Here is a 27,497-nt window from a genome sequence, read left to right as displayed (position 1 = left end):
CCTAAAAGGGCAGAAAATTGTGCTTTTACAGTATAGAAAACAAAGTGAACATGATAAAAATCTTTTTTTGTTTGTTTTTTTTTCAAAATACAGAATGGACAGTGTGATGAGAATAAAAGGTGGTAATTATGCGACGCTGCTCTGTTCTGGAGATGGGTGTTTTTCCTGTAATGGCATTAATTAAGCACTGGCAAGCGTCGCAGATGCATGTATTTTCACACAAAGCAGAGAATTCCCCTAATTAGCCCTGTCTGCGTTGCTGCTAATCTGAGCCCCAGGTACACAGCGTACTAAAGCAGCGCTGGACGCACGGAGCAGCAGAACAGCAGCGGAGCTCGACCTCACATGCAAAACAGCTCCAATCTGCGGGCTGCACAGAAGTCCCAGTGCAAAAAAAAAACCCACAAGTTTCCTGTAAACGCACATACACTGGGCTCCTTGGTTGTTTTAGTGTCAGTACAAAAGACGCGTCTGACCGTTTGACCTTCTCAGACATCGGAGCCCTCCAGCAGGTCGGTTAGACGCGATATCAAAAACGCCGCACGACGTGCGTGGACTAAATCCCAGCGCTCTGCCGACGACTGATAAGGTGGCACGCAGTCAAAGTCTGGGCCAGATTACCACGCGCACAGTCTGAGGGGAGCGCGATAGACAATGATCGTCGTATCTGGGCCACGCGGGACACAAAACACCGCAGCGGGCACGTGAACGCCCCCTCCCCGCGCGCGCGTCAGGAAAACCTCACGCGTGGAAGCAGATGATGAGCTTCAGTGTCAGGTTATCGTCACCAGGTTTGATAACTGTGCAACAGGCTCCGGCAGCTTTTTTTTTTTTCTACTGCGCATATACACAGCGCTATCACAGGAAATTCCAGGCATTTAGACGGAGGTCGTGCGTTCATCAGCTGAAGGCGAAGCTCTCTTCAACGTGGTGAAGAGCGCGCTCTTCACTATTTAATGTGGGTTCATATCCACACATGATGCGGGGCTTTTTATTAATTCTCCTCCAAATATAAACATATTTAATATTTGATGGGGATCATATTTTCATTAATGTGTCCAACCGGCCTCGCGCGGGGCCCGTACGGCGTCTACGGACGTGGAAAAGTCATGGCTCCACGCTTTGGCTGCAGATTTCCTCATGAGGAGCAGCAGGTGCGGAATGAAGTGCAGGCTTTTTTTTTTACATATCTAATAATGAGGACTTTCTCTGACAGCTGAGCAGCGCCTGCGTGACTGGAAAGCCGATGCCCGCAGCCAGAGCCGCGACGCTGACTTACTGCACTGTTAGTGAAAACAGCGCAGTGCTCGGATTGATAGACAACGAGAGGCAGCGTGGTGTAAAACAGCGCCGCGACGCGCGGATTGCGCTCTGAATTCACACGTTCTGCTCCAGGAATAGCAAAGTGTTCTCTCCGTCTTTCTTCCGCCTCGCAATTGAGCTTCCTGATGTGTAATCACCATCACAGCTCCGCGGAGGCCGCCGCTGCCTCCAGTGTGTCACCCACCAGCAACAAATGCAAAGACTGACTTATTTGGTGAAAACCGTGCAGGCGCCGGTGGTGCTTAGCGGCTCCGCGGCTCCTTTGGAGACTGTTCACGGCTCTGCTTTAAATTCAGCGGCGGGCCGCGCGCGAGACGCTGGGGCCGCTTGTCAAACGCGGTGATTCAGCATCCGGAGCCGACGGTTTCCCACGCAGCGTGTCCTCTGCGTGACGCTGCCTCCTGACCTTTCCTCTCCTCCGGCTCCCCGGCGGTTCACGGGCCTGGAGACACACACACACACACACACACACGCACACACACACACACACACACACACACACACACGCACACGCACACACACACACACACACGCACACACACACACACGCACACACACACACACACACACACACACACGCACACACACACACGCACACACACACGCGCACACGCACACACACACACACGCACACACACACACGCACACACACACGCGCACACGCACACGCACACACACACACACACACACGCGCACACACACACACACACACACACACGCACACACACACACACGCAGCTTTACGGCAGTTAGTTCTGATCAGATTAATAAGGCAATAAAAGTCTCTGTGTATTATAATATACATACAGTCAAACACAAAACACTTCAGTGAACGACGGAACCACACGAAAGCGTGAAACCCGCTCGGTATCGTGCCATGGGGAAATCGTGACCAGATTTAGGGCGATGCGCTCTTGTGGAGACAGTGAACGCAACAGTAAATATGTGACGTGTGGGTGGAGCTGTAGGTTCAGACCTCCCGCACCAGCTCCCACTCTGTCATCGGGGGCTCGTTACGAAGGATGCCGCCTGCACGGAACCAGCGGCTGCAACAACGCACCGGGACGGACCCTCGTGCATATTTCATCTATTTCAATCTGCTTAATCTGAGTAAATTGGGTGCTTCTATATAAAGCAGCCGTCGGTCTTGTAATTATACGCCCGGACGAATCTTCGCTTCACTCCTTGTTGTTCTTTTTCACCCACTTTTGGCTGCGTGGACCTGCGCGCGCGCTCGTTCTGCGGGAGCAGAACGCGACGCGGGACCGAGAGGACGGGCGACATGCTGCCGTGTTCGGGAAACTTAACCTGAACTTTGTCTTTATGGCGCTTCAAAATGCCACATTCTAACCCGAGGAACGACAGCAGGCATGGGATCCACTTCGCCGACGCGTCCAACGCGTCCATTCTGGACCAGGTGTTTCCAAACGACAGCACCACGACGTGCAGGAACTTCACCGCGGACCCGCGGGTTGTCGGAGTTGGGGTCTTCCTCTCCGCCTTCATCCTGGTCGCCATCGTCGGGAACATTTTGGTCATCCTGTCCGTGGTGTGCAACAAACACCTGCAGACCGTCACCAACTTCTTCATCGTCAACTTGGCCGTGGCGGACCTCCTGCTGAGCATCATCGTGCTGCCCTTCTCTGCCTCCCTGGAGGTTCTGGGATGCTGGGTGTTCGGCCGGCTGTTCTGCAACATCTGGGCAGCCGTGGACGTGCTGTGCTGCACCGCCTCCATCCTCAGCCTCTGTATCATCTCCGTCGACCGGTACATTGGGGTAAAACACTGCCTTAAATACCCAAGTATCATGACGGAGAGGAAGGCGGTGGCTATTTTGCTCCTGGTCTGGGTGTTTTCCACGGTCATCTCCGTCGGACCCCTGCTGGGCTGGAAGGAACCGCCGCCCGTGGACGAGAGCGTCTGCAGGATCACGGAGGAGCCCGGCTACGCGCTCTTCTCCTCGCTCTTCTCCTTCTACCTCCCGCTCATGGTCATTCTCATCATGTACTTTAGGGTCTACGTGGTGGCCCGCAGGACCACCAAGAGCCTGGAAGCGGGCGTCAAGCGCGAGCGGCACAAGTCGATGGAGGTGGTGCTGCGCATCCACTGCCGCAGCGCGCCGGAGGACGCGCGCGGCGGCAGCTCGAAGAGCAGCAAGAGCCACCCGTTCCGAAGTTCGCTGTCGGTGCGGCTCATGAAGTTCTCCCGCGAGAAGAAGGCGGCGAAAACTCTGGCCATCGTCGTGGGGATGTTCATCCTGTGCTGGCTGCCGTTTTTCTTTTTTCTGCCCATGGGTATGTCTTTTTTTTTTAATTATATCTATGTCCCCCGCATAAAGCGCGTGTTCCCCTTAATTACACACGGAAAGCGACATTTTTAAATATTGTGTCGCGTTGTGTGTATTGATGTTGGGGTTTTTAAACCAATTGGGAAAATTCCAAAAACCTCAGCACGCAAACAAAAAATAGACAGTTTTTACGTTGCTAGAAAAACAGGTCACAAATGAATGTGACGTTTTTTGTAGAGAACGAATGATCACTTTAAAACGTCTCTCCAAGCCTCACAGCTGCTCAGTGGAAATGCCAGCACCAGTCAGTTTGAGGAGTCTCTCACAGAAATGTAAAACAATACTTTGCATTAGTATCTTAAGGGTTTTTTTTTAAATGTCAGAGCAAACTCATTCCATTATTAAAATGTCATGTGCCAGCGCTGGAAAAAGAAAATGCAAAACGTTCTGCAAAGAATAATGAGGTGTAGATGTCAACGAATCCCACCCCAGTATAGAGAAATGATGGGATACAGTGAACCAGAGCAGCCTAAAGGTCACTGCAGGGGGCGACCGGCGCAACATAAATCACAGACGTATGAGGCTTCACACAAAATCCAGTGGCCTCATGAATTTTGCTCATAGTTTCCATTTGTAAAAGCCATTGCGATGAAATTCCCAGGATCTTATCAGGTATAATGCTTAAAGAGCCCTCTCGTTTGTGTTGCACCTCTTAATTCATACAAATCCAATTATGAGAGGAACGGACAGGGTGGAATAAATGGAACTGGTCCTGCTAATCTAATTGACTGACCAAATGGGAGCTATTGACAAGAGCAAGGACTGTGTGGAAGCCTAACGTTGACAGATGGGCTGTGCCGACTGAAGACTCTCTAAAAACTTAGACTGCAGTCAGGTGATTTTCGGTAAACACTCACGTTTGCTGTATATTACCGTTTTAATTTGACAGTCACCCAGAGAATCCAGTCGGACCAGTCCACCACTCTGCGTGATGACGTCTCCACCTCAATCAATAATGGCAGAGACGCTGGTCTGTGATCTTGCGTTGCTCCTTTAAATTCCCGGTAGATGGTGGAGGTGTCTCATCCGCATCACAAAGACGTCTCTTCACGGATACTGTAAACGTCACTGCCTCTGCAAATTACTGTGAAACCATAAATCATCTCAGAGCACGTTAGGCTGCACTGAGGCAAACACCAGTCTGCTGTTCCTTCAGTGTTGTGGAGGTGCTGTCCTACATTCTGACTCTGACCTCTGACCTCTGATGAAACTGATTAGAAGGCCAGCGTGACAGTGCAGTGTGACATCATAGGTTTATAGATTCATCCCAATGCAAAAGGCCAGTGTGTGTGTGTGTGTGTGTGGGGGGGTCCTGCGTCACAGCCCACTTACTATTTGCTATAGACAGATTAATGCTGGTGCCTTTAGTAGAGACACATCATCGATGATGGGTAACATTTCGCTGAGAGGAACGTACGTTTTACATCTTTTATGTTGACCTTTTCTCAGTGATGATGCAAATGCAGACAAAGCAGGCTGAGTCACCGAAACTCCTCACACCGCTTTCTCATGTTAGTGTACCACCTCACCAATACGGTTTTACTTCCTACCCTAAGTGATAATTTTACTAAGAGTAATAGTGCAATTATAAAAATTCTACTATGCTATTCCGTTGTAGCTTCTTTTGGAAAATACTATTAGCAGCTAACTACAAGTCTGTCAAGTGGCTCTGTGGAAATTATGATGACACATTGTGACTAAGGCACATTGTTACTCAACTATATCCAGGTGGTTGGTGGCCACACACACACACACACACACACACACACACACACACACACACACACACACACACACACACACACACACACACACACACACACACACACACACACAAAGGATCAATCATTTCCTCGGGTCTCAGCATGGATTGAAAACAGTCATTCTTTGGTGATGTAGGATTTTTTTTTAGAATGAGAGATTTTTAAAAGGAAATAAAACAAAACACGATTGTACATCAAAGTGTTGCATTGCTTGCTATTTGCCATTTCAATAACAAGGACAAAGAGGGAGTGTAATTTAATTTAATTACTGTATTCATCCCTATCTTTAACTGGGTCACAGTATTTTAACAGGAACAGAAGAAGACTGTTAATAGAAAGAATACTGTAAACACACAGAGAAAGGCAGAATAAGACAGCTGCTGCCTTGCTTTTAGGAGGCCATGTTCTGGACGGAGGCCTCTGCTTCCATTCGTTAGCCCAGTTTGTTGCTGAGGGTTGATGTGAGAGCAGCAGAGCCACTCTTCATCTTTCCAAATCGCACTAATGCGCCTGAAAACAAAAGGCGCTATTAGGCCTGTGCAGCGGAGCCTTGACATTAGCGCTGTGACGTGTTGCTGCAGTCTTCAAGGCTGGCGCTGTGTTAAATCCAGGCCTGGGTAGACGAGAACTAGGAAGCGAAAGGAAACAGGGCGAGGGTCCATAACAAACAGATCGTCAGAGCGTCGACACATTGACATAGGCGGTTCAGAAACGCGAGCAAATAAATGAGTCAAAGGAGCTGGAAGCAGAACGCTGACGATGACAACCTCCGTCTGCATCGTCTCCCTCACGACTCGCCCTGATGACTCCGTCTCCCCCCAGGTTCCTTCTTCCCAGCCCTGAAGCCCCCCGAGACCGTGTTCAAGGTGGTCTTCTGGCTGGGCTACTTCAACAGCTGCATCAACCCCGTCATCTACCCCTGCTCCAGCAAAGAGTTCCAGCGGGCCTTCACGCGACTCCTCAAGTGCCAGTGTCACCAGCGGCGCCGGGTCCTGCGCCGCTTCTACGACCAGAGGTGGCGGACGGCCGTCAAGGGGATGAGGGAGCAGAGGGGGGAGCGCGGGCCGGGCAGCGGCGCCCGCGAGCCCGTGGCCGGCTCTCTATTAAACAAGAGGAAAGGACGCCCGCTGGCGTTCAGGAGGTGGGGTCTGTTCCCACCGCTGCAGACGTCCTCCTCCCAGCTGCGAGAGAAAGTCAACAACCTGTCAAATAAAATTAAGGGGGGGCCGGGGAAAGGGGCCACGCCTGCAGTGGGCAGGATTGATATAGTTGACACGGTGTCGATGGGAATTTATAACTCCTGCGAGCAGCACGGCTACCAGTTCTGTGAACTGGCAGACTGCTCCTTCCTGAAGGAGACCGACATTTAAAGGCCACCAGAAAAGCCTCTATTTATTTTGAAAGGACCGTGTTGGACAGACATGCGATAAAGCACCGCTCTGTGTTCACAAGATATCAGAGAAGCGAGGCTTGATTAAAGTTTACCGAAATCGATCGCTGGACCCCACAACAAACAGGACTAGATCTGTGAAAATCCCCTGTGACCATTGTGTTTATGTCAGTGAAGATTCCTGTGACGTGAACACAAGTAGCCGACTTCATTTTCCTGCTTTTACTTTGAAGGGGTGTTTATTAGGTTTATACAAGTCAAACCGGACGGATTTACACACAGTGGGGTCAGAATTCTGTTATTACTCTTAGTGTTGCTTGACATTCAGCCGACACTGAAAGGGATAAAAACATGGGACTGAATAAAAGTGTTTAAAGTCATAAGTGCATTTGTTCTATGTCACTACAATGAAAAATAAAATGTCAGAGAAAATTCTCCTTTGAAGAAATGCTCCTTTTTGATCAAAGTGAGATGAGACACGAAGCTGAAAGATGCTGCTGACAGTAATTCATATACAATACATTGGTCCCACAAACATATAATTATATGTGCATGGTATGTATTATTTAGGATTATTTATGCTGAAGGAAGTTGATGTGAGCTTTGGAAAACTTCTGCCCCGTCCAGTAGATGTCAGTGTTGTCTTGGTTTATTCACATTGTGCTCCACCGCTTCTTTTCGAACCAAGTAATAAAACAACAGGGAGAAAGAATCATCTGCACATTAACTAGAGCAAACTAAGGGGCAAGCTGAATAACAAATATACACAAAGATTGTTATGAATTCAAAGAACGTAGCACTAATGGACAGAGACACAGTTTATCCGCCGGCAATAAGAAAGCGAGAGACACTCTGGCTTTCCTTATTAGCATCATTCCACCAAAACTGTACTTTTTTCACAGTTTGTTGTCAAGCCCTTTGTGGTTTCTTTTTTTTAAATTTTCCATTAATTCTCATTCACCAGCCTGAGAAAAATAAACAACACAGAATAACAACATAGCTAAACCACAGTTGCTTTGTACCTCGGCAGATGAATGGCATCCGCTCCATTTGTAAAGAGTTGATTACACTTGTCACAGAGCGAATACATCAGGCAGAGAGGAGCCCTAACCGAGTACAAGTGTTCCAAAGACAGTCACTACGGCTGTGAGCTAATAAACAGATAAGCAGATAAACAAGTTCATCATTTCAACACAGCTGCCTGGGTCTCTGGATGCTGGGATATGGATCTAATTACCTTTGATGAATAATTAGAGAAAGAATAATGAGGCAACGGAGTAAGATAATGCAGCATACAGTGGGTTGAACCGCTTCTAAACACTCGTGCCATTGTTTATTTTATGGTGGCGTCAAATCACACGCTCAGTCCTGTTTCCTTGTGTTTGTCATTGCACACACATGACTAACTCCAAACTGTTGCCTATCACACGCTCAAGCATCCAACCTGAGGCACATCTGGCTCTCTTCCAGGATGCACTTACTCTGCATTTCTGTTCGGTCCAATCGGCTTCATCTAGAAAGCGTGCTTGAGAGCGATCCCGTCGAGATCACGCACTGAGTCTACGATAACCACAGTGAGCGCTAAAGGACGAGCAGAGAAAAGAAACGCCATATCAGCCTTATCTGTCGGAACGTTCTTGGTTCTGACGGACACCACGGAGCCTGGCTCACAATTTTTCACTCTCTCCGCATGATGGTTCACACTATACATGAGTGCATGGGCTTGTTTACTTATGGCCACTGTACTGCAACTTAACGTACAAGCCTCTCTTCACACAGATACTCAGTGTAGAGAGCCACAGTTGTGTAAATAATCATTGTGGATTTATCTCCTAAGCCATCATACATTTAAGCCGAAGAAACCTGTAGTAAAACAAGCACCAGGCATTTGTAAAAGTGAACGTATCCAGCCTGCCAAACTAAATAAACTAAACGCTTTCATTCAAACGTGTGCTTTTGATTCGTCTCGGCATGTCACGCTGCATTAAACACCTTGTTCTGCTGTTTAGTTCAACTTCATTTTTACTCTCCAAGCAACGATCAACAATCCAAACTCAAATAAAAACTTTCTCCTTTGTGAAAATACAACTGATATTTACAGTATATGACACTAAAGGAATAAAAAGTGTTCCTTCTAGCTTCCGGTGGGTTCTTCCTGTAGCAGCCATCTTTATTTTATGGCTGATCATTTGCTTCTTTCCTAGTATGAGACAGATCCATCCCAGGGGAAGATCCCGGCAGACACACTCTGCAGCCTATGAACATGAGGAAGGCCCTACGGAAGGAGCGGTTGAAGAAGCCGTACAGGAAGGGGTTTAGGGATGAGTTGATATACCCCAGCCACAGAAATATATCCCAGACCACCACCTCGGTGCTGTAGTCGATGAACGGGTCCACGATGTTGACCGTAAAGAACGGCAGCCAGAATATGAGGAAGACGCCCATGATGATGCCCAAGGTTTTGGCTGCCTTTCCCTCTCTCTTCATAGTGTTCCGGTGTCTCTGCTTTTTGCTGGAGTCTTTGCCCACTCCAGCAGCCATCTGGCTCTCCATGGCGCTAATCTGCCTGGCCTGCCGCTTGGCGGCTTTGAAGATCTTCCAGTAGGCCACCAGCATGACCGCCATGGGCAGGTAGAAGGCCACCAAGGAGGCCATGACGGCATAAACGCGATTGACCAGAAATACGCACACGTCTTGAGGGAGCAGGACGTCCACGCCGGCAACGTGGAGATCCAGCATTATGGGGCCAAATGAGATGAGCATGGGGACGGCCCAGCATACGACAACCAGAAGAGCTACGCGGTTGTTCGACATCTTCAACGAGTAGAGCAGCGGGTTGCACACGGCGTAGTAGCGGTCAAAGGCGATGCAGCTGAGGTGGAAGATGGAGGCGGTGCAGAGCATGACGTCCAGGCTGGAATGAAGCCGGCAGAACAGGGCCCCGAAGTACCAGCATCCCTCCACGGTGCGAACCATGCTGTACGGCATCACCACCAGGCCGACGAGGCAGTCGGCCACGGCCAGCGACATGACGAAGAAGTGGGTGGGAGACTGCAGCTGCTTGAAGTAGGCGATGGACAAGACCACCAGGAAGTTGCCCACCACCGTGGAGACGATGCCCAGAGAAAAGACGACGTAGAGGAAGACGCGCGACGCCTGGAACCTCAGCGTGGCACAAGACTGGAACTCAGCGTGGAGAGACGCGTTGCCGTCGGCGCTCGGCCCCAGGCTGCTGTTATTCATGGTCCACTCAGACCTGCACAGCACACGGAAGCAGCGATGTGTAGGAACGCTTGGGTCTGATTGCATCAGGTGGTTCGGTTACTTGGTTTACTCGATGTGTGTTTATCCCTAAGAACAGTCAGCGTTTATTCAAGAGATTCACAGATGTGACCGCAATAAACACATAATATTACACGTCCTGTGCCAGGTCTGTGAACGTATTCAAGAACCAGATGTTTCAGCTGATTTGGAACCAGTTATAATGATCACCACAGGGACTCTACAGTGGTTATGGGAACGTGATCCTGAACAGATTCTGTTTGGCTTTTATGTGATGACTTCATCTTCATAAATAGATTTATTTATGTAGCATTGAAATTTGAATGCTTCTTATATTCACATCAAAACCACGAAGAGAGAGAAACCTGTCAAGTCTCCTTTGGTCAAGGCCATGAATAAAATGGATTTTTATATTTATGTACAAAGGTCATATTGGTGAAATTTGTCTTCTACCGTTTTGCATATTCACAGAATCTTAAAGTCATTTTTGGGGTTTACACTGCCAGCCTTCAAAATTTTGTGTTAGCTTAATTTGGTGCATCCAACATAGTTGAGACTATAAATGTCCTTTAATATATTTTAAGGAAACATAAAGATCATATTCATATTACATTAATTTTTGATTCAGTTAACATTAACAAGGAGTTTGTGCAAGGAGTATTTACACATTTTGTATTATCTTTAAGTGAACTTAAAGATAATACAAAATGTCTAAATATAAAATCTGAGTTGTAAGAAAATGAAACATCTGAAACATAAAGCTCAACTCAACGCAAACACAGCTAGATTCCGATCATCTCATTAAAGACATGTAACCACCCTACAGGTACAGTAAGTTGAAGAAGAAAAGCAAAGCAGTGACGCTCACCTGAGCTGGAGCGAGATGATCTCCCGTCCTCATGTCTGCATCGCACTGCAGGACCGCCGACCGTGCACCCACGGTGAGACGGGAGGGCTGGGGGAGGTGGGGTGGGCTGAACGCACGCAGCAACCACCACAGTGGCAAAATGCCGCAGTTCGCATGGCAGAAATCAGAACTGGCAACCGGGGAACGCCAACTTTCTATTTGCAGACAGAGTCTACGACACATTGTTCCAGTATATGTAAGCAACTAACTAATTAAAGATGTTAATAAAGTTTAGTGTATATACTGTAATATTATTGCACTGGGCACTGTTTAGTCTGTCGCATAAAGGCTCTGTATAATGACATCAAATTTAAATGCCAGACTTATTATTTACAACAGTCAGTGTAGAGCCATGAAGAACGATAGATGCTCATCTGACGCCACATCTGAGGCGCGTTGGGCATTGGGTGGACCCATTAAACGCCACTCACCATCCCTTTCATGTGTGCCAGCGTGCAGCGGAGCACACACAGCCCTGTCAGGTTTGAATACCTTGGGCCTCAGCCAGTCACAGACGTAGCTCAAGTGTGGCGGATGAGTTCTAATTAAGCATGGGGGATTTTTAATGAAGGGCAGAATAAAAGCGCTTTGGCCCAGCAACTAGTGTTTTCCAGAGCAGCCATTATTCATATGGGTAATGCAAACAGGGAGGGTCGGCACATCTGCTCTTTTGTTTGAAATGAATGGATCCAGAGCAGGTTGATTCCCTGAATTAACTCAACCTCTATCTGGTGATTACACATTTCATTACAAACAGCATGATACAGACCTGTTCTATTTTTCATGACATACAGTATTCATATTGTAAATTTTAGACATACTCATACATACATAAATTATACATACTCTGTTAATCCCCTTGGGGAGAACTTTGTATTGCTGTGTATTGCTCACCACACCTGGTGGGATCAACTGGGTTCAAGCCAGCGACCTACAGTACGCTTCCTACGTTCTACCATTGAGCTGCTGCTCATCATACTGACTAAAGGCATGAAGTGGTGTAAATAATCAATTTAGCCCCTAAGTGAAGTTTCAAGTTTTTTTTAAAGCTACACATTCTGGTGCTTTAATCAGTTTTACAGGTTTGCTCCTAACAAGGAGAACAAAAGAATAATTCAGGTTCAACACAATTTTTCTCATGGTCATCCAGTGTTTTAGAAAATTCAAATTTGTGGCTTTTTCCTCTTAAAGGATGGTGACAGCGCCCTCAGTAGGATGAGACAAAGAACTGTCCAGCCTCACCTCCAGTTTTGCACACGCAAAAAAAAAAAGAAATGACATTGCACATCGATAACAACGTTAAACCGGAGAAAATTAAAAAAACGCTCTACCTCCCCTACCTGCACGTCCCTGACGTCTCCACACTAGGACCCTGTGTCATGACACCAATTGTCAATATCTTTAGCCTTTGCATCTCATACGGCTACCTACACTGCACGCTTAAAAAGGGCATTAAGGCTAAGAACTGTGGTTCCATATATTTGTTGCTGATTTTCAAAATACTCCCAAAATGATCAGTACAGGTCAATTACAATCGTCGCATTGAGCCCCACTAAAATGCAACACAGTGATGTTTAGTGAAAAGATTGTGTTTCATCAGACTGAACATTGCTGTAGGTAATTCAGAATACCCCACCCTATTACTCTATTAATCTTTATTAAAAAAAAAGTCAAATAAAGCCTTGGAAATGTAGGTAGTAAAAACCCAACAAAGCTATTTTATGGGTAAACATTTTAATAATTTTCTGATTGACATTTGTTTCATTTCCCTTTTCAAACAACATACAATACATTTAGGACTTTCATCAAATATATTAAAATCAACAATTTGTTGTATCATCGTACTCTTATTTGACAGTATGATAATAGCAGTCAGCATCTCAATAAAAGGCAGATCAACTGCCTCGTGTTTAGATCTCAGATGATTCTGTGAAACGTGATTAATTGCAGCAAACTGTAATTGTTTTTTTATATGCATTTTACCAAACAGCAACTGTGTTTGTGGATGTAAAGTGGATGCTGCCAAACTGTGTAAATATATAAATACTTATCATGTTTTTATAATCATGTCCTTATATTTTTAAATATTAATGCCAATGAAAAACAAAATATTAGGCATTTAGATAACATATTCTTCATTACCATTATATGTACTTATTAAAAGGCAAGTGTCTAAGAGAAATTTAGATCTTAAAACCCTGAGTAAATGTCTTAGTGTGGGACTCTTGGCACATCTATTTACCACAATGTATTGAACTGGTAAATTTCATAGTGCAAACTTGATTTTGGTTACTGGGCATGTCCTCCCACACTTGGTCAGTAGCTTTCACCAGTGTATTTAGTCAGTCAGTTTCCTTGGCCACTGATTAGAAGTCCGTCAGCAGCTGTCCCATAGTGAATAGTGTTAGACAGAGGGCCAACAATGAACCAAAAGTGGACCAAAGGCTGCTTGATGAATCTAAAACAAGAAAAAAAAAAGTTATCTTCCAATTGAACCCCAAAATTTACTTAAACATATTAGACAACTGGATGTCAAACTGACAGATTAGGATTAGGCTTTACAATACTGTAACTTACTTGCAGAGAAGCTGCCTGGGATGAAGTTCAAGACGGTGCTGTTCAAAAGTTGTTGAGCAAAAGCATTAGACGCGTTGCTTGCAGCAGGAGTTGAGGACTGATTGTCAAAGACAAGAGTTGTGTTGCCTACTACTGATCCACTCCTGCATTGATAGAGGAAAAACCACATGATTAAAAAAAAAAAGTAACAAGAAAATATGTGGCAAAAGTATGTCACAGAAATTTTGTCTTACAGGAAGTAATTAACCCGGGAGCGACGGAAAGATGGGTACAGCAGTTGTCCCACTCTGTTTAACTGAAAGAGAACATTTTTGTCATTTCAGCAAAACCACAACAATAAAGAGCATTGAGCATAAAGAATTCCTTTAGAACAGTAACCTGAACCATTATAATTAGAACGAGAATGAGGTTGTAACAGGATTATTTAGGGAAAAATGTATGGACGTTAATTCATTGAATTCTGTAAACTGCTCTGTGCGCAGTTTTTATAGTGAAAGATTTTTAGTTTGAATTTATCATTTTGACAAAAATTAGGATGTGACACTTAAAGGCTGTCTAACGAAAACAGACTGGGCAGAAATAAAAAATAATAATGATAGTAATTTCCCTAGTATAAATTGATACTGCTAAAAAAGGTAGGAAAATGTTTAAAACAATTATCTTGTGCAGACAACTTACCTCTGTGACCACTTTTCCAGCCAGGGCCTGATAACCAGCTGAGGTATTATCAGCCAGGTCTGAGGTGAAGATTTGGTTGAGGCTAAATTTAAAGAAAAGGAATCCTTCACTGGGTGAAGGAGCATTTGTATTGGGGGTGGTGGTGGTGGGAGCAGGTGTTGTTGTGGAAGCTACAGTTGAAGCAGCAGTGGTGGTGGATGTCGTGGCACTCGCCGGTGCGGTGGTGGTTGTGGTGGCGGTGGGCGTCGTGGCACTCGCCAGTGTAGTGGAGGTGCCTGTTGATGAAAGTTTCTAATTGAGTTCATTGAATCACTGTCTCATGTTAATAGAAATTTATTATGTTATAAAGATTGATTCGTAATGTCTTTCATGTGCCAGTAATTTAAAAGTGAATAGAGCTTGTTTCCCGGACTATTTGTGTTGTGATCATACCTGGCAATGCAGTTGTAGTCACCACTGGTGCAGTTGTAGTTGTAGTTAAGACAACTGAAAATAATATAAAGTAATATTTTTTGTTGTTTTTTTCAAATCTTTCAAGTTTGACTTCACATTCTTATTTTAAACCTTCTGTAATTCATAAAAAAATCTTACGAGTTGCATTTATAGATGACGCGCTGATATTGAGGGTAAGATTCCCGCTGGTAACAGCAGCCTGTAAAGTTGCAGCCACATCAGTGGCATTTGTCGTGGTATCGTTGAGTTCCACAGTAGAGTTTACCACAACAGATCCTGAACTGTAAAATAAATCTTGTTTAGATCATAGTTTTGTCTGGTGTCTTTCTTAATAATAATTAATTTCCTCCATTTCCTCAATAAAAAATATACACAAAAGTATAACATTCAAACACACATTACATTCAAATAGTCATAACAATATTTCATACCTGAAGGCAAAGACAAAGAATCGAACGAAGAGTCTTCCATACTTTCGTGCATAGACTGGAGTAAGCTGCAAATGATTTAGAAATTAATAAAGCATGTACTATTATGTACTACATACACATTCTTAGTGTCTTAGTTGGACCTTGATTCAGATTTAAAACAGGTGTGAGATTCTTATAGCCAAAGATAAAAGACCATTCAAGATAGCATAAGTGGTTTTAATGTTTTAGGTGAAGTTGTAAACAATATCAAAAATTTGATTGTGTTATATTTAGGTAGAAATAAAAGCATAGAAAGTGTACCTGTGACTCTATGTTACTCTTTAGTTGGGTGAACTCTGGTGAACCTTGGGTCGAAAGCGCTGATGAAAATTGTTGCTGTAGACTAAAAAACAAAAGAAACACTCTCCCCACGGTCGGAGCTGTTGTAGTTGCTGGGGGGGTAGTGGGGGTAGTAACCGTGGTGACATTTGTTGGTGCTGTTGTAACAAGAATATAATAAAATAATTATTAAAAAATTAATATGTTGAAAGTGCATAACCAAAACAGTAAAGCCTCAATGCAAAAAAAAAAAAGGCCTGGAGCCATTTGTTGTTTCTTTGAGTTAGTTTGGTATTTGGTTGTAAAATCTATATAATACAGTAATTTAACATTACAAATTGAAAATATTAGGAAAGGAAAGGCAAATTAGAGATACAAAAATTTTTTTACTTGGTGAGGTGACGTTGGCCGCTGTCGTCGGCGCCGCCGTGCTGACGTTGGCCGTTGTTGGCGGCAGCGAGGTGACGTTGGCCGTTGTTGGCGGCAGCGAGGTGACGTTGGCCGCTGTTGTCGGCTGTACGGTTGAGTTGCCTGTTTGTGCAAGTTATAAATTAAGTTAATTAAATCACATTTCCAATCACATGTTTAAGTCACATTATAATAGAATTGACTGTGAAATAAATTTTCACTGATTTGTAATAACAGTTATATGCCAATTCTTTTGAAAAGCATGACGTTTGTTTCCCGGACTGGTTGTGTTGTGATCATACCTGGGAATGCAGATGTAATCACCACTGGTGTAGTTGTAGTTGTAGCTGGTGGAGCTGGGACAACTGAAAATAAAATAGTAACATTTTTTGTTGTCTTTTCAAACTTTGTGAGTTTGACTTTACACTTTATACTTTTTCAACCTTTTGTAAATCATTAAAAATCTTACAAGTTGCATTTATAGATGATGCGCTGATATTGAGGGTAAGATTCCCGCTGGTAACAGCAGCCTGTAAAGTTGTAGCTACATCAGTGGCATTTGTCGTGGTATCGTTGAGTTCCACAGTAGAGTTTACCACAACAGATCCTGGACTGTAAAAGAAATCTTGTTTAGATCATAGTTTTGTCTGGTGTCTTTTTTAATAGTGTGTTAATTATTGCTTGTCTCCACAAAAGAGATTAAAGTATATACTGTATTAAGGGTGAGAGAACTATTTATATCTGCTCATAACAAAAACACTGTTTTCGTCCATTTCCTCAATAAAAAATACACACAAAAGTATAACATTCAAACACACATTACATTCAAATAGTCATAACAATATTTCATACCTGAAGGCAAAGACAAAGAATCGAACGAAGAGTCTTCCATACTTTCGTGCATAGACTGGAGTAAGCTGCAAAAGAATTAGAAATTAATAAAGCATGTACTATTATGTACTACACACACATTCTTAGTATCTTAGTTGCACCTTGATTCGGATTTAAAACAGGTGTGAGATTCTTATAGCCAAAGATAAAAGACCATTCAAGATAGCATAAGTGGTTTTAATGTTTTAGGTGAAGTTGTAAACAATATCAAAAATTTGATTGTGTTATATTTAGGTAGAAATAAAAGCATAGAAAGTGTACCTGTGACTCTATGTTACTCTTTAGTTGGGTGAACTCTGGTGAACCTTGGGTTGAAAGCGCTGATGAAAATTGTTGCTGTAGACTAAAAAACAAACGAAACACTGTCCCCACGGTCGGAGCTGTTGTAGTTGCTGGGGGGGGGTGTGGTAGGGGGTAGTGGGGGTAGTGGGGGTAGTAGTAACGTGGTGACAGTTGTTGGTGCTGTTGTAACAAGAACATAATAAAATAGTTATTAAAAATTAATATGTTGAAAGTTCATAAACAAAGCAGTAAAGCCTCAATGCAAAAAAAGAGCTGGAGCCATTTGTTGTTTCTTTGAGTTAGTTTGGTTTTTGGTTGTAAAATCTATATAATACAGTAATTTAACAGTACAAAGTGAAATTATTAGGAAAGGAAAGGCTAATTAGAGATACAAAAATTCTATTACTTGGTGAGGTGACGTTGGCCGCTGTCGTCGGCGCCGGCGTGCTGACGTTGGCCGCTGTCGTCGGCGCCGCCGTGCTGACGTTGGCCGCTGTTGGCGGCAGCGAGGTGACGTTGGCCGCTGTTGGCGGCAGCGAGGTGACGTTGGCCGTTGTTGGCGGCAGCGAGGTGACGTTGGCCGTTGTTGGCGGCGGCGAGGTGACGTTGGCCGCTGTTGTTGGCGGCTGTACGGTTGAGTTGCCTGTTTGTGCAAGTTATAAATTAAGTTAATTAAATCACATTTCCAATCACATGTTTAAGTCACATTATAATAGAATTGGCTGTGAAATAAATTTTCACTGATTTGTAATAACAGTTATATGCCAATTCTTTTGAAGAGCATGACGTTTGTTTCCCGGACTGGTTGTTTTGTGATCATACCTGGGAATGCAGATGTAATCACCACTGGTGTAGTTGTAGTTGTAGCTGGTGGAGCTGGGACAACTGAAAATAAAATAGTAACATTTTTTGTTGTCTTTTCAAACTTTGTGAGTTTGACTTTACACTTTATACTTTTTCAACCTTTTGTAAATCATTAAAAATCTTACAAGTTGCATTTATAGATGATGCGCTGATATTGAGGGTAAGATTCCCGCTGGTAACAGCAGCCTGTAAAGTTGTAGCTACATCAGTGGCATTTGTCGTGGTATCGTTGAGTTCCACAGTAGAGTTTACCACAACAGATCCTGGACTGTAAAAGAAATCTTGTTTAGATCATAGTTTTGCCTGGTGTCTTTTTTAATAGTGTGTTAATTATTGCTTGTCTCCACAAAAGAGATTAAAGTATATACTGTATTAAGGGTGAGAGAACTTATTATATCTGCTCATAACAATAAGACTGTTTTCATCTATTTCCTCAATAGAAAATAAACACAAAAGTATAACATTCAAACACACATTACATTCAAATAGTCATAACAATATTTCATACCTGAAGCCAAAGACAATGAATCGAACGAAGAGTCTTCCATACTTTAGTGCATAGACTGGAGTAAGCTGCAAATGAATTAGAAATTAATAAAGCATGTACTATTATGTACTACACACACATTTTTAGTATCTTAGTTGCACCTTGATTCGGATTTAAAACAGGTGTGAGATTCTTATAGCCAAAGATAAAAGACCATTCAAGATAGCATAAGTGGTTTTAATGTTTTAGGTGAAGTTGTAAACAATATCAAAAATTTGATTGTGTTATATTTAGGTAAATAAAAGCATAGAAAGTGTACCTGTGACTCTATGTTACTCTTTAGTTGGGTGAACTCTGGTGAACCTTGGGTTGAAAGCGCTGATGAAAATTGTTGCTGTAGACTAAAAAACAAACGAAACACTGTCCCCACGGTCGGAGCTGTTGTAGTTGCTGGGGGGGTAGTGGGTGTAGTAAAACCGTGGTGACAGTTGTTGGTGCTGTTGTAACAAGAATATAATAAAACAGTTATTAAAAATTAATATGTTGAAAGTTCATAAACAAAGCAGTAAAGCCTCAATGCAAAAAAAGAGCTGGAGCCATTTGTTGTTTCTTTGAGTTAGTTTGGTTTTTGGTTGTAAAATCTATATAATACAGTAATTTAACAGTACAAAGTGAAAATATTAGGAAAGGAAAGGCTAATTAGAGATACAAAAATTTTTTTACTTGGTGAGGTGACGTTGGCCGCTGTCGTCGGCGCCGGCGTGCTGACGTTGGCCGCTGTTGTTGGCGCCGGCGTGCTGACGTTGGCCGCTGTTGTTGGCGCCGGCGTGCTGACGTTGGCCGTTGTTGGCGGCGGCGAGGTGACGTTGGCCGCTGTTGTTGGCGGCTGTACGGTTGAGTTGCCTGTTTGTGCAAGTTATAAATTAAGTTAATTAAATCACATTTCCAATCACATGTTTAAGTCACATTATAATAGAATTGGCTGTGAAATAAATTTTCACTGATTTGTAATAACAGTTATATGCCAATTCTTCTGAAGAGCATGACGTTTGTTTCCCGGACTGGTTGTTTTGTGATCATACCTGGGAATGCAGATGTAATCACCACTGGGTTGTAGTTGTAGTTGTAGCTGGTGGAGTGGGACAACTGAAAATAAAATAGTAACATTTTTGTTGTCTTTTCAAACTTTGTGAGTTTGACTTTACACTTTATACTTTTTCAACCTTTTGTAAATCATTAAAAATCTTACAAGTTGCATTTATAGATGATGCGCTGATATTGAGGGTAAGATTCCCGCTGGTAACAGCAGCCTGTAAAGTTGTAGCTACATCAGTGGCATTTGTCGTGGTATCGTTGAGTTCCACAGTAGAGTTTACCACAACAGATCCTGGACTGTAAAAGAAATCTTGTTTAGATCATAGTTTTGCTGGTGTGTCTTTTTTAATAGTGTGTTAATTATTGCTTGTCTCCACAAAAGGATTAAAGTATATACTGTATTAAGGGTGAGAGAACTTATTATATCTGCTCATAACAATAAGACTTTTTCATCTATTTCCTCATAAAAAATACACAAAAGTATAACATTCAAACACACATTACATTCAAATAGTCATAACAATATTTCATACCTGAAGCCAAAGACAATGAATCGAACGAAGAGTCTTCCATACTTTAGTGCATAGACTGGAGTAAGCTGCAAATGAATTAGAAATTAATAAAGCATGTACTATTATGTACTATACACACATTCTTAGTGTCTTAGTTGCACCTTGATTCGGATTTAAAGATTCTTATAGCCAAAGATAAAAGACCATTCAAGATAGCATAAGTGGTTTTAATGTATTAGGTGAAGTTGTAAACAATATCAAAAATTTGATTGTGTTATATTTAGGTAAAAATAAAAGCATAGAAAGTGTACCTGTGTCTCTATGTTACCCTTTAGTTCGGTGAACTGTGGTGAACCTGGGGTCGAAAGCGCTGATGAAAATTGTTGCTGTAGACTAAAAAGCAAACGAAACACTGTCCCCACGGTCGGAGCTGTTGTAGTTGCTGGGGTGGTAGTGGGTGTAGTAACCGTGGTGACAGTTGTTGGTGCTGTTAACAACAAGAAAATAATAGAATAATTACTAAAATATGTCAGAACTGCATAAAAACTTCTTTTGGTTAAAAAACAAATACAATAATTCGACAACTCAATATTATTGAAGTAAAAAAAAAAAAAAAGGTAAAGAGATTTATTACTTGGTATGGTGGATAGCGGCTGTGTGGTTGAGTTGGTGGGTGGAAGCGGCTGTGTGGTGGAGTTGGTGGGTGGAAGCGGCTGTGTGGTGGAGTTGGTGGGTGGAAGCGGCTGTGTGGTGGAGTTGGTGGGTGGAAGCGGCTGTGTGGTGGAGTTGGTGGGTGGAGGCGGCTGTGTGGTGGAGTTGGTGGGTGGAGGCGGCTGGGTGGTTGAGTTGGTGGGTGGCGACGGCTGGGTGGTTGAGTTGGTGGGTGGCGATGGCTGTGTGGTGGAGTTGATGGGTGGAGGCGGCTGTGTGGTGGAGTTGGTGGGTGGAGGCGGCTGTGTGGTGGAGTTGGTAGGTGGCGGCGGCTGGGCGGTGGAGTTGGTCGTTGCTGCAAGGTGCAAATTTATTTAGATTTCCTCTAACATATGTAAATCACGTGATAATAGAAATCTGGTCATTGTGACATCAAAACACAAAATGTGAAGTTAATTACACCTAATTCAGTATTTAAACCATCAAACTGAGCAGAGTTAATGTTTCATGGACTGTTTATGTTGATGATACCTGTTGTTGTTGTTGTTGTTGTCGTGACTGGAGGTAAAGTAGGTGTAAAAACTGAAAGTAACAAGAAGTGATGTTAAATCTCTTTCCAAATCTAATTTATTACACTTTGTTTCGCAGGTTTCTTTTTATTGATCATTAATAATAAGCTTACCAGCTGCAGTAATTGATGATGAGTTTATAGACAAAGAAAAATTTGAGCTGGAAACAGCCTCTACTAAAGCCGTAGCTGCAGCTGCAGAAGTGTCATTCGATAGATTGGACACGTTGTTGAATATCAGAGAAGCGTCAACGTTAATGGACCCTGGACTGTAACAAAGTTTGTTTTAGTTAGTTCAGTCAGTTCATTTGCCTGTTGGATTATTTGTTTGTCTACACCAAAATGAACTGTGATAGGATTATATAATTAAAGTATGAAATACCTGCTTATGTAAAATGTGTACTTTTCTACTGTTTATAATACAGCAGACAATAATTTTATAAAATGACGAACACAAACAAGAAGCAAGTACTAAGCACTACCAAGTAATAACTTTAAATGTTTACAGCAAACAGTATTTCATACCTGAAGCCGTTGACTTCTGTGTGATTGAAGGAAGGTCCAAATCTAACTTTATAGACCCCATCAAGCTGTAAAAACAATTTAAAGCATTTTGAATTCAAATACATGAGGAAAGACACCTATTTACATACTGTATTATGGCTGTGCTGTCCCTTACGATGCTTTGTATTAGTTATTATTAATCCCTCATTTTAAAAGAAAAAATTTAAATGATTATTGTCATTGGTTGAAGGTATAGTTCTAAATGTTTACGCATTGCCTTGTTCTTTGTTCCAAACATGTGCATTCAAATTAGAAACCTTAACACTAGATGGGGTTGGAGCATTTAATAAGGAGCCACCAAAATCTGCTTTGTGAAATCGCCTGTCCAAGAGGCCGATAAATAAATGTCTAGCTGTAGATAATATACAACTCTACACTTTATACACTCAGATGTGAGTTGTCTTTAAGTTACTTTTAAGTAATGATACACAAATGTGTATCAAGCTTACCGCTTTGGCTGTGTCCTGTTTTAGACTCAGAAATTTAGGTGACGATTTGTCATCAAGCTCTTTTGTATAAGTTTCTGTTATTTTGAAACTCAGCCGAACTTCGGGTTTCGGCGGTGCAGCTGTTGTGGTTGTTGTGGTGGCAGCGGTGGTTGTTGTGGTGGCAGCGGTGGTTGTTGTGGTGGCAACGGTGGTTATTGGGGTTGCAGCAGTTATATTAACTGTAGCTGATGTTCCAGTTGTTGTACCTATTTATAAAACAGTAAAAAGAACTTCATAAACAAAAGGCTACTTAACCTTGACCTTTGCACTTTAGGAGAGTTCTCATTACCTGTTGATGATATGGGTGGCTGTGTTGACGTTCCATTGTTGTTTGACGTCACACGTGAGGTTCCAGTGTCGATTGGTGGTGTGTTCGACGAGACAATGTTGTTGTTTGACGTCACACGTGAGGTTCCAGTGTCGATTGGTGGTGTGTTCGACGAGACAATGTTGTTGTTTGACGTCACACGTGAGGTTCCAGTGTCGATTGTTGGTGTGTTCGACGAGACAATGTTGTTGTTTGACGTCACACGTGAGGTTCCAGTGTCGATTGGTGGTGTGTTCGACGAGACAATGTTGTTGTTTGACGTCACACGTGAGGTTCCAGTGTCGATTGGTGGTGTGTTCGACGAGACAATGTTGTTGTTTGACGTCACACGTGAGGTTCCAGTGTCGATTGGTGGTGTGTTCGACGAGACAATGTTGTTGTTTGACGTCACACGTGAGGTTCCAGTGTCGATTGGTGGTGTGTTCGACGAGACAATGTTGTTGTTTGACGTCACACGTGAGGTTCCAGTGTCGATTGGTGGTGTGTTCGACGAGACAATGTTGTTGTTTGACGTCACACGTGAGGTTCCAGTGTCGATTGGTGGTGTGTTCGACGAGACAATGTTGTTGTTTGACGTCACACGTGAGGTTCCAGTGTCGATTGGTGGTGTGTTCGACGAGACAATGTTGTTGTTTGACGTCACACGTGAGGTTCCAGTGTCGATTGGTGGTGTGTTCGACGAGACAATGTTGTTGTTTGACGTCACACGTGAGGTTCCAGTGTCGATTGGTGGTGTGTTCGACGAGACAATGTTGTTGTTTGACGTCACACGTGAGGTTCCAGTGTCGATTGGTGGTGTGTTCGACGAGACAATGTTGTTGTTTGACGTCACACGTGAGGTTCCAGTGTCGATTGGTGGTGTGTTCGACGAGACAATGTTGTTGTTTGACGTCACACGTGAGGTTCCAGTGTCGATTGGTGGTGTGTTCGACGAGACAATGTTGTTGTTTGACGTCACACGTGAGGTTCCAGTGTCGATTGGTGGTGTGTTCGACGAGACAATGTTGTTGTTTGACGTCACACTTGAGGTTCCAGTGTCGATTGGTGGTGTGTTCGACGAGACAATGTTGTTGTTTGACGTCACACGTGAGGTTCCAGTGTCGATTGGTGGTGTGTTCGTCGAGACAATGTTGTTGTTTGACGTCACACTTGAGGTTCCAGTGTCGATTGGTGGTGTGTTCGACGAGACAATGTTGTTGTTTGACGTCACACGTGAGGTTCCAGTGTCGATTGGTGGTGTGTTTGACGAGACAATGTTGTTGTTGTTTGGTGTCGTGGGTGAGGGTTCAGTGCTGATTGCTTGTTGGGTTGGTGAGGTGTCATTGTAGTTTTGTCTCACAGTTGAGGATTCAATGCCGTTTGTGGTTGCGTCTTTAAAGGAGAAAAATGTTATTGGTCGATGGTATTACATGATCAAAAGTCAATTTATTGAAATGGATGCTGCTGTGAATGGACTTTGTATCTCGTATTACAATAGTCTAGTAAAAATGCACATCAATTTAAACAGTGTTTCTGGATTGTGAATGATTGGAGTCTGGATGTTACCATTGCCAGTATATGCTGTTCCAACCAGTCCTGCAGAGAAAAATGGCACAAGATCATAAGTGACTTTCAAATCAGTACAGGCTAATATTTTTAAAGTTTTGTCAGAATGTTTCACCTAATTAACATTACTCTTTATTTCTCTCATGTGACTTACATTCTTTCTCTCTTATTAGCATATTTATTTTCTCACCCGACACCAACTACCACAACTAAACTCTAACCATGAAACATCTGCTTATCAGCTCTCAAACAGTCCATGGATGCTGGAGCACCTGGTCAAATTGTCTTAAGTATGAAAATACTTTTCATAGTTACACACTATGATATGAGCATACTGACTGGCTGAAATATCCTCACAACGTAAACGATTTAAATACCTGTTAGTAGAAGGAATATGTAGAGCTCCATCGTTCCAGTTTTTGGTTCCTGTGAAACAGAACTACATGAGCCACACAATGACTGACATGTATTTGTTGATGATCAGGCTACAGAATATAATAAACAGCATTCAATTTAATAGAATCAGTTCAGTTAGTCATGTCTAACTCAACCGTAATAGTAACCTTTATGCTAATGCTTAAAGGTGAATATATTGTAGGTGGTGTAAGATACAACTTACTGAATTGGGCATGTCAACATTCAGGACAAACAAGTTTGAGTTACTTTTCTGTTTCTGCCAATAGCAGCGTCACAACTCTGGCCTTTATTCAACATTCCAGAAGTAGGTGTGCCCAAAAGATATAATGTCAGGAATCTCAAAAAAATTGTCCAAAGGTAAAATTTTAAAATAAACATTTGAATAGGTTGGTCATTAACATTAGAAAATGGAAAATCCAAGCGATTTTACAGGTTACAGTTGCTCTGTGGAATCAATTCAGCAGTTTATGTTTGGAGCAGCTGTTTCTTTCATTTATGGAGAATTTGTAGAGCAAAGCCTATAATGACAGATTGTGTATTACCATTATCTGCTGTTTGATGGCAGCTGATTTCTGATGCCAAGCGTTAATAGGCAGAACAAATATGATGGCAAAGGTACCAGTCAAGATAACTGTCACATTATAATTATAGTCATGATCCTGCCATTGCCTTGGAATGTTAGTAGACGAAAGGCGTTAACATTTTTAAATTGTCTGCTAATGATGGTGTTTATTTTTTTAAAGCATGTTTGATTATCTGTTACATACTGAATAAATCTACAATACCTTTCTCCAGTTAAACCCTAAAATATTTAGGATTTATCAAAAAAAAATATAAAATAAAATAATAAATTATTCCATCTATATACATATGAATTGCATTACTTTGAGTTTCTATAGAATTTAAAATCTTTATAATATCCAGCTACAGGAGTGTAGCCCCAACTTTACAGTATAATCCTTCACAGCATCTTACTGCAAAACATGCTTGTTTGTTTGATTAACCATTTTGTGGTTTAAGAAAATACAGACTGGCCCAAAGCAGAATAAAAGTGTACTCAGCAGAAATCATAATAGTAATATAAAATATTACAGTTAGAGGCAGGTTTTGTATGAGAAAAAAGAGAATTTAGGAGAACATTTTTTTTATTGCTCCACTGAGCCCAAATAGATAATTCCAACATAAATTAAAGTCATACATAATTAAAAACAAAAATATAAATGATTGTGCCTTAATGTTGATATCTTACATGTACAGAGTACAGTGAAGTCTTTTCTTACCACAGTGGAACCCCAACTCCAGACGTGCTGCAGTATGTTTTTCGCAGCTGCTGTTCAGTAAATACAGGCTCAGACTCCAGCCACCTTGCTCTTCTCTTGAAAGTGGGCAAGGGTTTTGCCAGGGACAAGAAATTCTTGCTTTTTAAAATGTCAGGCTCAAGTTGCTGGACTTGTTCTGCAATCAGTTTTCCTGTAAAAGAAGAGGGCAGGGCTGTTTCAAAGCATAATTAAAAAAGCAGCAGGGGAGGCTTGGGCAGGGAGTTAAGATGAAGAGCGATACTGATGCTTGAGAAGTGAAATGAAAGCATACAAGACTGTGAAGAAATGAGAAATGAACCAAAGCGAGTGAACGCTAAATCATGTCTTCTTTTATTTTTTATTTTAATTATATCCAGAATGTGTTAAAAACTTATCTATTTCACAAAACACAAACATTCTGACTGTTAGTTTGACGTTGGTGTAGTTTGATTGATTCATTTAAAGCTTTGTCATTCACAGCCTTCGATTTTACCTGTTGAGCTCTGAGGCCCTGAATCCTCTTCCTGGTCCAAACATGGTGAACCTTCTGAAAGGCCTGATATAGACACAGGAAGTGGAAGAGACCAAGTGAATCTCCAGAAGGATCAGGTAGAGCTTAATTACAGGAGCTGTATTTATTGTAGGTTTTGTAGATACATATTTTAATTGACACTGTCATTTATGACACATTGTAGAGTTAAATCTAACGTGTTTTCAATCATCTGCTTGTCTATGTGGTCCAGCCCCTGCCTCTTCTTAGATTCTTATATCTCTTACTAGTTGTAAATGCAGCAATGGATTTAGTTTTGAATGTTGTTTAAGCCGAGTTTTGCTTTTTAAATCTTTTTAAAGTTAAATCTTTTAAAGTTAAAAATAAAGAAAACCTTTTTTCCATTTTTTGTTTTGTTTATCCTTGTTGTTTGGTCTCAGGCAATTAAACCAGGTAAAGACATCAGACACAGTGGGCCCTTGTGGAGTCCAGTTCAGTTGGGGATCTACTTTCAGGCAGGAAGCTGCTCTGTTGAGTCTTCAACACCTAATCCTTCCATAGATCTCTGCCAGCTGACTTTAATCAATAGTCTATTTGATTTAATGGAAAGACAGTATGTTAAGTGATACACCAATTCAAAACTTTAAGGAGCTTTACTTAACATAGTGCAGCCCAAAGATTTAAAAAAGAAAATTATTTGTTTGGGCAGTATCTAAAATGTCAAACTGTACTAAAGCAAGGTGAATTCAGATTCCTCATTCATTGTAATTTGGGCCTTTTGGATAAAATCTTGTTAGAGGATGCTTCAAGGATGCAGGTTAAAGGTCCGCCGACGTCCCACTGGCAAACAGTGGTTTCACCTCCAGCCAAGGCTTTTAGAGACTGATGAACTCAGGTATATTAATGTAAAGGGAGGTTATTAGGTTACTTTAGATTCCAGTAAATTTAAACTAGACAAATTAAATGTCCTATTTGAAATAACACACATAAAGGTCTGCTGCTTGTTTACATTAAACCTTGTCTGTGACACTGGTCTATTGTCTCGCCAAACAAGGCCTGGATTAACGTAGGCAACTCCCAAACTGAAGCTGCATTACTGGTTACTCTTTTCTTTTTTCTTTCTCAAGATCCACTCAACTT

At 42.4% G+C, this 27,497-nt stretch overlaps 4 protein-coding genes across 4 annotated transcripts; 1 reads left to right on the top strand and 3 right to left on the bottom strand.

The window, feature by feature from the left end:
* The first annotated feature begins 2,252 nt into the window (after positions 1-2,252).
* Positions 2,253-8,852, top strand: adra1d (adrenoceptor alpha 1D). The gene is made up of 2 exons (XM_029157718.3): positions 2,253-3,617; positions 6,256-8,852. The coding sequence occupies exons 1-2, from the start codon at positions 2,660-2,662 to the stop codon at positions 6,801-6,803; spliced, it is 1,506 nt and encodes a 501-aa protein (XP_029013551.1). The 5' UTR covers positions 2,253-2,659; the 3' UTR covers positions 6,804-8,852.
* Positions 8,847-10,240, bottom strand: LOC114859780 (trace amine-associated receptor 1). Its single transcript, XM_029157732.3, has one exon. The coding sequence runs from the start codon at positions 10,130-10,132 to the stop codon at positions 8,999-9,001; it is 1,134 nt and encodes a 377-aa protein (XP_029013565.2). The 5' UTR covers positions 10,133-10,240; the 3' UTR covers positions 8,847-8,998.
* Positions 10,241-12,729: 2,489 nt separating this feature from the next.
* LOC114860681 (mucin-2-like) lies at positions 12,730-19,566 on the bottom strand (the record flags this gene model as incomplete). Its single annotated transcript, XM_029159449.3, has 15 exons — positions 12,730-13,470; positions 13,590-13,732; positions 13,823-13,884; positions 14,268-14,542; positions 14,700-14,753; positions 14,859-15,001; positions 15,152-15,216; positions 15,452-15,627; positions 17,457-17,693; positions 17,873-17,935; positions 18,040-18,182; positions 18,423-18,487; positions 18,721-18,898; positions 19,125-19,304; positions 19,484-19,566. Coding segments are annotated over 15 exons (1,959 nt in total), but the record flags the coding sequence as incomplete, so codon positions are not given.
* Positions 19,567-19,594: 28 nt separating this feature from the next.
* Positions 19,595-26,451, bottom strand: LOC129604403 (mucin-2-like). The gene is made up of 13 exons (XM_055510600.1): positions 26,361-26,451; positions 25,850-26,039; positions 24,530-24,591; positions 24,153-24,182; positions 22,569-23,978; positions 22,241-22,485; positions 21,753-21,817; positions 21,342-21,496; positions 21,191-21,241; positions 20,643-21,014; positions 20,320-20,495; positions 20,030-20,094; positions 19,595-19,793 (listed from the first exon to the last, which is right to left on the bottom strand). The coding sequence occupies exons 3-13, from the start codon at positions 24,558-24,560 to the stop codon at positions 19,610-19,612; spliced, it is 2,784 nt and encodes a 927-aa protein (XP_055366575.1). The 5' UTR covers positions 24,561-24,591; positions 25,850-26,039; positions 26,361-26,451; the 3' UTR covers positions 19,595-19,609.
* Between the last annotated feature and the right edge of the window lie 1,046 nt (positions 26,452-27,497).

The sequence above is a fragment of the Betta splendens genome, chromosome 1 (genome assembly GCF_900634795.4).
Source record: "Betta splendens chromosome 1, fBetSpl5.4, whole genome shotgun sequence".
Lineage (NCBI taxonomy): Eukaryota > Metazoa > Chordata > Actinopteri > Anabantiformes > Osphronemidae > Betta > Betta splendens.
This window is presented reverse-complemented; position numbering and strand designations above follow the sequence as displayed.